The sequence below is a fragment of the Pollachius pollachius genome (genome assembly GCF_949987615.1).
Source record: "Pollachius pollachius genome assembly, contig: scaffold_499, whole genome shotgun sequence".
Taxonomy (NCBI): Eukaryota; Metazoa; Chordata; class Actinopteri; order Gadiformes; family Gadidae; genus Pollachius; species Pollachius pollachius.
This window is the reverse complement of record NW_027641188.1, coordinates 1-10000: the sequence shown is the minus strand read 5'-3', so window position 1 is coordinate 10000 and position 10000 is coordinate 1. Positions and strand designations below refer to the sequence as shown.

The 10000-nt window shown below is 49.0% G+C and overlaps 1 protein-coding gene across 1 annotated transcript in view; it reads right to left on the bottom strand.

The window, feature by feature from the left end:
* LOC307091720 (serine/threonine-protein phosphatase 2A 56 kDa regulatory subunit beta isoform-like) overlaps positions 1-9456 on the bottom strand; it is a gene marked incomplete at both ends in the record, with an annotated part of 13456 nt that extends 4000 nt beyond the window's left edge. Inside the window, 10 exon segments of the mRNA XM_079759370.1 lie at positions 2002-2110; positions 4765-4824; positions 5440-5570; positions 7679-7771; positions 8202-8264; positions 8266-8304; positions 9260-9268; positions 9270-9287; positions 9289-9316; positions 9318-9456. Of these exon segments, the coding sequence (XP_079615496.1) occupies positions 2002-2110; positions 4765-4824; positions 5440-5570; positions 7679-7771; positions 8202-8264; positions 8266-8304; positions 9260-9268; positions 9270-9287; positions 9289-9316; positions 9318-9456 (689 nt within the window).
* Between the last annotated feature and the right edge of the window lie 544 nt (positions 9457-10000).

Sequence of the window (10000 nt, the reverse complement as noted above, 5' to 3'; positions counted from 1 at the left end):
GTGTGTGTGTGTGTCTGTGTGTGTGTGTGTGTGTGTGTGTGTGTGTGTCTGTGTGTGTGTGTGTGTGTGTGTGCGTGTGTGTGTGGGCGGTGGAGTGTTTGAATAATGCATGTGCGTTGCTGCACTGATGGGAGGAATAAGGGGGGGGGGGGGCAGGTGGGCGGGGGGGGAGAAATGTAGGGCACGGTGACGCGGAGACCCAGGAGACACACTCGTGCACACAGACACACACTCATGGACGCACACACACAGACACACACAGAAATGTCAGGCCCACAAGAGACGGAACGTACACTCTGCCTAAGCAAATATTGTTAGACACATCTAAAGTCGGCCCGACAACACACATACACACACACAGACACACAACACACACACGGTTTCTCGTGCATCTCTGCAGTGTTAGAATACAACTCAACTCTGCCCTCTAGTGGTGAGTGAGACACACTGCCAGTTTCCGTTTGATCCCAAAACTGGATTCTAAGCGTGTCAAATATAGATTTCCCCAGGCTGGCTTTTTGAAGCTCCATCCGTTCAAACCAGCAGTGGTATCACGCTACAAGCGGCTAAGCTTGAAATGAGATGCACATAAGTCACCTAGAATCTTCCCAAATCTACCACCTGCTAGACATGGAGTAGAGCTAGCGGCTAAGCTATTAAATGCCATGTTTGTGGAGGCCTGGGTAGCATAACACACCCTTTTCACAAAGGTATCTAAGACAGGTGTGCCTCGTAACACTAATGTGGGGCCTGCCCTTCTTTATGTACCAAGGAACAGGTGACAGTAGACCTCATCTTCACAAGTTTAGTACCCGGGCCCTGGCTGGAACCTACAGCAGCAGACCCAGAATTAGATACAGCTCTGGGAAAAGGGGCCACTGAATGTTAGCAATACTAACAAACGATACGTTGTTTTTTTTACATGTTGGCATTTATTTCCACTGCCGGCCAGTTTTCACGAATAGATAATGGATTCATCATTTTAGTCGTCAATCGAGTACAAATATCAAAGTAGCACTACCGGACATTAGCTGCTAAATGCTGATTTAGCGGCACAAAAAAGAAAACTGATTTAAAGCAGTTTAAGGTCATCAGAATTAATTACATCAGGTTTAATTACAGTAAGTAATCGGCATTTGCCAAATGTATTAATATTTTCTTTTAGAAATGTTTAATAAAAAAATAAAGATTATTTTTTAATTTACATGAACAACTGTATATTAGTCTACAATTTAACAAATTCCAATAATTGTCAGCACTACACAAAACCCTCATGATTTCAGAACTTTCATTTGATGTAAATAAATCCCCAAAAAACTAAAAAGGTCATTGTAGAAAGTCCCATTCTCCAGATGCTGGACCGTCCAGTTGCCAAGCAACGTCTTTCAGTGAGTGGAGTAATTATTTTAATTCATGGTTGTGTGTTTACTTACTATTGTAGAATGGCTTCAAAATGGCCACTTTGCCCTGTTTCAAAGCCGTGATGCCATCCCGCCTGAACCCATTCATGATTTTAAAGATATTGTAAAATTGTTTGTTGCCTTTATCAGTGTGTGTGTATGGGTATGTGTGTGCATGCGTGTGTTTGTGTGTGTGTTTGAGTGCGTGCATGATTGTGCGTACGTGTGTCTGTGTGTGTGTGTGTCTGTGTGTGTGCCTGCTTGTGTGTGTGTGCGTGTGTGTATGTGTGTGAGTGTGCGGCCATGTTTCTGCATAAGTGTGTCTGTGTGTGCGTTTGTGTGTGTGTGTGTGTGTGTGTGTGTGTGTGTGTGTGTGTGTATGCATGCTTGTGTGAGTGTGCTTGTGTGTGTGTGTGTGCAAACGTGTGTGTGTGTGTGTACTTGTGTATGTGTAAATCGCATACACGACGTGTGTGTATGCGTGCGTGGATTTTTGTCCGTACGCGTGTCAGTGTGTGTGTCTGTGTGTGCATGCTTCTGTGTGTGAGTGTGCAAACGTGTGTGTGTCTGTTTGTGTGCACCCATGTGAGTGTATACTGACCTGTGCGTGGAAGATGGAGAGGGACTTTGCCGTGTGCAGTGGGATGAGAACACGGACCAGGAACTGCTTGTGCTCGGATTTCAGGGGCAGAGCAAAACCATTGATGATACTGGAGAGGAGGAGGAGGAGGAGGAGGAGGAGGAGGAGGAGGAGAGGGGAGAGGAGGAGGAGGAGGAGGAGGAGGAGGAGGAGGAGGAGAGGATGAGGAGAGGAGGAGGAGGAGGAGGAGGAGGAGGAGGAGAGGGGAGAGAGTAGAGAGAAGGAGAGGAGGACGAGGAGGAGGAGCAGAGGAACAGAGAAGAAGGAAGCAAGGGGTAAGGAGAGAGGAGAGGATCATGTTAGCACTGTGTACATAGCTGTCTGTCTGCCTGCCTATCTGCTACCCTAATTGCCTGTCTGCTTACCTGTCTACCTGCCTGTCTACCTGCCTGTCTCCCTGCCTATCTGCCGGTCTGCCTGTGTATTGCCGGTCTGCCTGTGTATTCAGTGCAGCCCCCTTGTCAGCATACAGATGGATTGCGACTATAAAAAGACGCAGCCCAAATAAAACCAAACACCCCTCATTGTCAGATTTCTTTGGCTCCTCGTCAGCGTCTCACCCCACCCGCCCGCCTCCATACATCCTTTGTTTCTCCCGAGTCGCGCGTCACAGCAGCGGCGTGTCTAATTAGCTTAGCGTCACTCTCTGGAGTCACTGCAAAGAGCCGCTAACACTGCCTGCTGTGATGCTAACACCTAGCTCGACAGCAGAGGCTAGTGATAGGGTTCTCCTCTCCTCCCCTTGCAGATTGGACAGAGCCGGCCAATCAGCTCAATGTAAGGTACGCTGACAGCTAATGGCGGTTTGGTATGCGACTGTGACTGCAGGGCACAGGAAGAGGAGTCTGACTCACTTCCCGTTTCAAATTTAAATTGTTAAAGTGTACATAATAATCGGTATGCCCTCGTTTCTTTGTTTATCACACGATGTTCAAGCCCACTTTTTTACCATATATTTATCTATATATTTTCTATAGTCTCTCTCACTCCTTTCACTCTTTCACTACCCATCTGTCTCTGTCTCTGTCTCTGTCTCTCTCTCTCTCTCTCTCTCTCTCCCTCTCTCTCTCTCTCCCTCTCTCTCTCTCATCTCACTTAGTGTGTAGGAGGACCTATAAATAACACTGTTACCACCAACATCAATGCAACCCTATCTCTCTCCTCTCCCCCTCTCTCTCTCTCCACCTCCTCCTCCAGCACATCTGACTCACTCATTCACTCACTCACTTGCTCACTTCAACTCACACTCTCTATCTCTCTCTCTCTCTCTCCCTCGCTCTCTCTCTTCTCCTCTAAAGGTCCAACACGTCCTCTCTCTGACCTTGAAGTCATCTTTACCTTTAGCTAGCACACTCACCTCTCTCCACCTCCCCCCCCCCCCAATTTCTCTCTCCCTCTCTCTCCCTCTGTCCTCCTCTCCCCCCTACCCCCCTCACCCTTTCCCGTTTTAGCTTCAATCCCCAAGACTGTTGCCCTGCAGCCTCTGAATCGTAACGTGTGTTTCCCGGTGTGTATGGAATACACAAGATGCACAGGATCAAACACATACAGACTTGAAGGAACACACGCAGTGCTCTGATTGAATAGAGTCATCGGCCCACTGCCGGCTCACACAGATCAGATACTGAAATAGTATTTCTTCTTTTTGTAAGTAGTCCACCTCGTCTTAAGTATTTGAGCTTGACCCTAATGACAGTAGAGGAAAATAACTTTATTAATACTATTTGTAACTGATAAAGAGTCAAAACAGAAGTAGCCTTTTCTCCTACAACGTCTCTATCTTATACATTCTCTCTTGCCATTCACTCTAAGTTTGCTGGCTGTATTAAGCAAATGATTGTGATTGGTTGAAGTGTGAGAGCATTGCTCCTGCTTTCCATCGACGACAGAAGCGTTTTCTTCTGTCTTACACTTCTCTCACCAACCATTCTCTTATTTTTCACACCGGGGAGGAGAGATATGATGTTTGAGCCATACCATTTGTTCTCGCTTTGTATTGTGTGATTCATGTTGCGTGGGATGCCTGTGTCACGCGGTGTAGCCAGTGATGCGGCCCCTGATTGGCTGACTCCGCCCACATTGACTGCCTACCTCAGCAGGTAAACAGGGAATGGGCGGGGCTTGACTTTGGATAGGGAAGGATACTGCTTTTTTGGACCGGGTAAAAGTGACACTGTTATACTCTATGGTATATGTTCTCCTGTCCTAGTGCCTATGATCAAACTGAACTGCGTCGGCAGGCCGTGACATATATGATGGTATGAAATATATATGTGACGTATGTATACTTCATGAGCAGGCCCTGCATTATTCACAGCAACTCACAGCGACTTTCTCAGATGCACGTCTTCAACGACTAGGTAGGGGCCTCGATACCTCGCTAGACACTACGAACACTGAACTCTCATCTCTCTCTCCCTCTTCTCTTTAAGTCTCACCTGTCATCATGACTAACTTGTCCCCCTCTTCACACTTTGATTATCTCTCTCTCTCTCTCTCTCTCTCTCTCGCTCTCTGTCTCTCTCTCTCTCTCTCTCTCCTTGTTCAGTCAGAGGTGTGGAGGCGAGGGTGTGTGTGTGTGTGTGTGTGTGTGTGTGTGTGTGTGTGTGTGTGTGTGTGTGTGTGTGTGTGTGTGTGTGTGTGCGTGTGTGTGCGTGTGTGTGCGTGTGTGTGTGTGCGTGTGTGTGTGTGTGTGTGTGTGTGCGTGTGTGTGTGTACACTTACCTGCCAAGGATTTCCAGCAGCTCGGCGACTCCATTGAAGTGCTCAGTTTCATAAATGAACCTAATTAGCCATGGACACAAAACACACAAACACACGCAATCAGCTCACCTATCAGCAAATCTACAGCAGAGAAGGCACTGATCCTAGCCGTGTTGGTGCTGCACATTGGACAAACCACAACTCGCTCAAACACCGTCTGAACGTCTTGCTCATCATATTCCTTCCATTAAAACAAAAAGGGCAGACGTGCAGAATGGGTAAATGCGAACGTAGGATATGAAAACAGATTCAGCTTCTTGACAAACCGTTGTCATGGTTATGCAACCCCCTTATGCGACGTGTGTCACGTCGTCACAGGTGTATATACCTGGGTGTGTGTGGGTGTGGGTCTGTGTGTGTGTCTGCTTGTACCATTATATAGAAATCACTCATCACCAAAGTGTCAGCTTCCCCACAAAAAAAAAACCTGCAAACCTGTGTGTTTGGGGGGGGGGGGGATAGTGACCTGAGGAAGAGGTTGGTGTTCTGCTTGTGGGAGGATAGTTACCTGAGGAAGAGGTTGGTGTTCTGCTTGCGGGGGGGTAGTTACCTGAGGAAGAGGTTGGTGTTCTGCTTGCGGGGGGGTAGTTACCTGAGGAAGAGGTTGGTGTTCTGCTTGCGGGGGGGGGTAGTTACCTGAGGAAGATGTTGTTGATCTGCTTGCGGATGTAGGCGCGGAGGCCCAGTAGCTTTCCATACACGCGGTGGAGGATGGTCTTCAGGTACTCCCGTTCCCTGGGGTCCTCACTGTCAAAGAGCTCCAGGAGCTACACACACACACACACACACACACACACACACAGGGAGATACCCAGAGAGAGAGAGAGAGAGAGAGAGAGAGAGAGAGAGAGGAGAGAGAGAGAGAGAGAGAGAGAGAGAGAGAGAGAGAGAGAGAGAGACGGAGAGAGAGATACAGAAAGAAAAAGAAAGACACACACACAGAAGGAGAGACACACATACACACACACACACACACACACACACGCACACACACACACACACACACACACAGGGAGATACCCACAGAGAGAGAGAGAGAGAGAAGAAACAAGAGAGAAAGAGAGAGAGAGAGACAGAGGAGAGAGACGGAGAGAGAGAGATACAGAAAGAGAAAGAAAGACACACACACAGAAGGAGAGACACACATATACACACACACACAGACACACACACACACACACACACAGGGAGATACCCACAGAGAGAGAGAGAGAGAGAAAGAGAGAGACGGAGAGAGAGAGATACAGAAAGAGAAAGAAAGACACACATACAGAAGGAGAGACACACATATACACACACACACACAGACACACACACACACACAGGGAGATACCCACAGAGAGAGAGAGACGGAGAGAGAGAGATACAGAAAGAGAAAGAGAGAGAAAGACACACACACAGAAGGGGAGAGACACACACACACACACACACACACACACACACACACACACACACACACAGGGAGATACCCACAGAGAGAGCGAGAGAAAGAGAGAAAGACACACACACATCGAAGGAGAGACACACACACACACACACACGCATACACACACGCACACAAACACACACACACACACACACACACACATACATTGAGAGAGAGAGTGAGACACACACACAGCTTACCCTATTCTCTTTCAGCAGCATTGGAAGGACCCTCTCTAGAGGTTCCTAGAGCATCGCCCCCCCCCATCCACGAAGACGACTCCTCACGAAGCATCTTTAAATATTTTTGGAGAGCACTTAAAACTACTTCAAGGAGCGAAACATGGGCTGACGTCTCCGAGAAGAAAACTCCCTGATTTATTCATGCGGGGCTGCCATGTGGCTCTGTGTGATCTCTCATCGGGGGGGGGGGGGGGGGGGGGGGGGGGGCCTTAGAGCACTGAGGCGGTGTAGGCCGAGGGCGGGGGGGGCACTAGGTGTGGAGGTTCTTCAGATCCATCTCTGGCTGCATTACCCCCTGCTCCCCCTCGCTGCCTCTTCATCCTCCAGTGTCATCACCGCTCCTCCTCTCCGTTGAAGAGCTCATCCATACCCCTCGCCTAATTACGAAACCGTCCTTGCAAGACGTGCATTGCAAGGACGGTTGTGGCCAAGGCGTTGCCTTTTTGTGTCCTGCCGTTGTCATTGCTAGCCGTTTTTCAGCCGCTGTCAGTGCCAGCCGATTTTGTTAGCCATCTTTTAGCCGCTGTCATTGGTAGCCGTTTGTTTAGCCGCGTTCGTCGATGGCTGTTTGTTAGCCGCTGTCATTGTTAGCCGCTGTCATTGGTAGCCGTTTGTTTAGCCGCGTTCGTCGATGGCTGTTTGTTAGCCGCTGTCATTGTTAGCCGCTGTCATTGGTAGCCGTTTGTTTAGCCGCGTTCGTCGATGGCTGTTTGTTAGCCGCTGTCATTGTTAGCCATTTGTTAGACGCTGTCATTGTTAGCTGTTCAGTAGCTGCTGTCGTTGTTAGACGTTTGTTAGCTGCTGTTATTGTTAGCCGTCGTCGCTGCTTTGTGTGCGTTTCTCCGACACATCTACAAGCTGAGAGCTCCGGTCCCATGGAGGGTCGCGGCTGCTGCACGAAAAAGACGGTTAGACAAAACAAGGACCAGAACGAGGGGTGGGTTGTTGTTGCTAACTGTAGTCTGGTCTGACTTCAGGACCACGAACAGCGCCGGCTTGACAAAAGAAACAACGCTAATCAATTTAGCGAAGCTAATCGCCGTAACCGGGACTAACTTAAATCCTAGAAATAGACTTATACACTCAGGGGCGGTGCCAATCACATTTGGACACACTCCTGGAGTGTGTCCCCTCTGGGGACTAGACAGACGTAAGGGAGGAGGGAGGGGGAAGGGGGGGAGAGGAAGAAGGGGGCGGGGCTACGAACCTGCAGAACAAACTTCTGGTCCACGTAGCGCTTGGCCATGGAAGGCTGGAAGTCTGGGCTCTCCAGGAAGCGGAGGAAGAACTCATACACCAGCTGATGCACACACACACACACACACCACACACACACACACACATTAATCACAAATAAGAGGTTAGCTTAAGTGCAAATCCTTGTTGAACAATACGGGTGTATGTGCGTCTGCGTTTGAGTGGCTTGTGTGTATGTGTGTGTCTGTGTGTGTGTGTGTGTGTGTGTATCTGTGCCTGCATATGCATTGGTGTGCGAGTGTGTGTGTGTGTTTGTGCCCATGTATGCGTCTGTGATTATCTGTATGTGTGTACATGACAGTGTGTGTGTGTGTGCGCATGTGAACGCCCGTGTATGTGTTTGTGTATGTTTGCGTGTTTGTGCGCGCCCTTGTGTGCCCCTGTGTGCTTGTGCATGTGTGCGGACCCGTGTGTGTTTGCATGTGTGCACCCCCCCCCCCCCCGCTCCTGTGTGTGTGCGTGCGTTTCTGTACCTGCAGGTGGGGCCAGGAGGCCTCCAGTGTGGGCTCGTCTTCCTCGGGATCGAACTCGGGGTTCCTCACTGGGCGGAAGAGTCCGGAAGATATTTACAGAGATCTTCAACGTGGGGTACACACACCATGGAGAGAAGGGGGGGGGGGGGGGGCGGGGAGGCAGATGGGGGAGACACAAACAGGAGGTGGGATGACAGAACGGAGGGCGGAAGGTCAAACAAAACACAAACAACACAAGGGGAACGAGGGGAGGAAGAAATAAAAAGATGGAGACGTGTGAAACCAGAAAGACGAGCAAGAGAGGGGAGAAACGACAGCCCAGAGTTAATCAAACTTTAAATGTATGTGTTTTTAAAAAAAACTGTGGGAAAACATCAGAATCATGTTGATGCAAAAATAAACACGAATTATTACATTTACATTTAGGGCATTTAGCAGACGCTTTTTATCCAAAGCGACTAACAATAAGTACATTTTTGCATCAGTACAATAATGATGTTTATATTATTATATATTATAAGTATAAAGCACTAACAATCGCTAGGTTAACCCATTCCCCGCATGCAACCAAGATAGCTAGGATAAGATGCTACACAACTAAGTACTAAATACAATATACAATAAGTGGGAAGGGATGGGGGGCTATGCAGAGTCTAGGTGAACTCTGTACAGGAGAGTTTTTAGTTGGTTATTTGACTCATTTACAGTCTGTTTCGTTGAAGCGCCTGACAGTGACTGAGTTTTAAGTGCAATGAACCACATTAGTAAGCCCACATCCATCCCCGTGTTAGGAGTACCACTGGAGTGGATTCAACCTTTCCAGCTTCCGGTGTGTTCTTTAGGAACGACTGTCTGGCAAGCCGCCTCACCGTTCCTTCGTACACCAAATAATATCATCCACTTGTCCCTCCACTTGTTATCCCATCGCCGTGTAACGGTTAGTGGCTCAGCGCTGCCACTGGGAAATAGAAGTCTAGCCTCGGAGTATTCCCTCCTGGTCACTTGGTCTGTCTCTAAACCCCCCTCCCTCCCTCCCTCCCCCCCCCTCCGGTCCGTACCATCTTGATGGGCCTCCGGGTAGAGGGGGTTCGATCAGCACGCCTCGGCTGGTGGCCGCTCTCCACCAGCTCATTGAGCGCCGCCCTCTTGATCTCCTTGCCCTTCAGGTCGGCCACGCAGTCCAGGAAGTCGAAGAGCACGCAGCACTGCTGCAGCTTCTTGCAGAACAGGTCGTGGAGCTCCGCCACCGGAGCGTCTGTCGGGGGGCAAACGACAACAACTCGTAGAGGTTCTTTGCCGCGGGGAAAAAGCATTTGGAGATTCGCGAGGCCTCGCAAAGCTATCAGAAATCTCTCAATCGCTTTCGTTTGGAGAATTCTCCCTCCCCCTAGCCCACACTGGAGGCTTCCTGGCCCCACCTGCAGGTACACACGCGCACGCACACACAATCAGCCACACACACATGGGGGACTGCACACACGCAAACACACGCGGGCGCGCAAAGCTATCACAAATCTCCAAACGCTTTTTCGCTTGGTATGCTATGCTAGCATTATAATAATGCTTATCAGTGCAAAAACTAGTGTTAATTCATGGTTAATTCATGTGCCCTTATTGTAAAATGGTCCGAGTAGCATTCTGCAGGAAACGAAAGAGCACTTCAATTCACGTCGCTGGGACTGGCTAAGGCTGATTATGTTCTGCTGCGAGGCAAACACGATAATCTGACAATGAGAATACAGATCGTAAAACGATATCCTGCTTTCCATGAGTAGTGGGCGGGGGGGTGCAATTGAAGA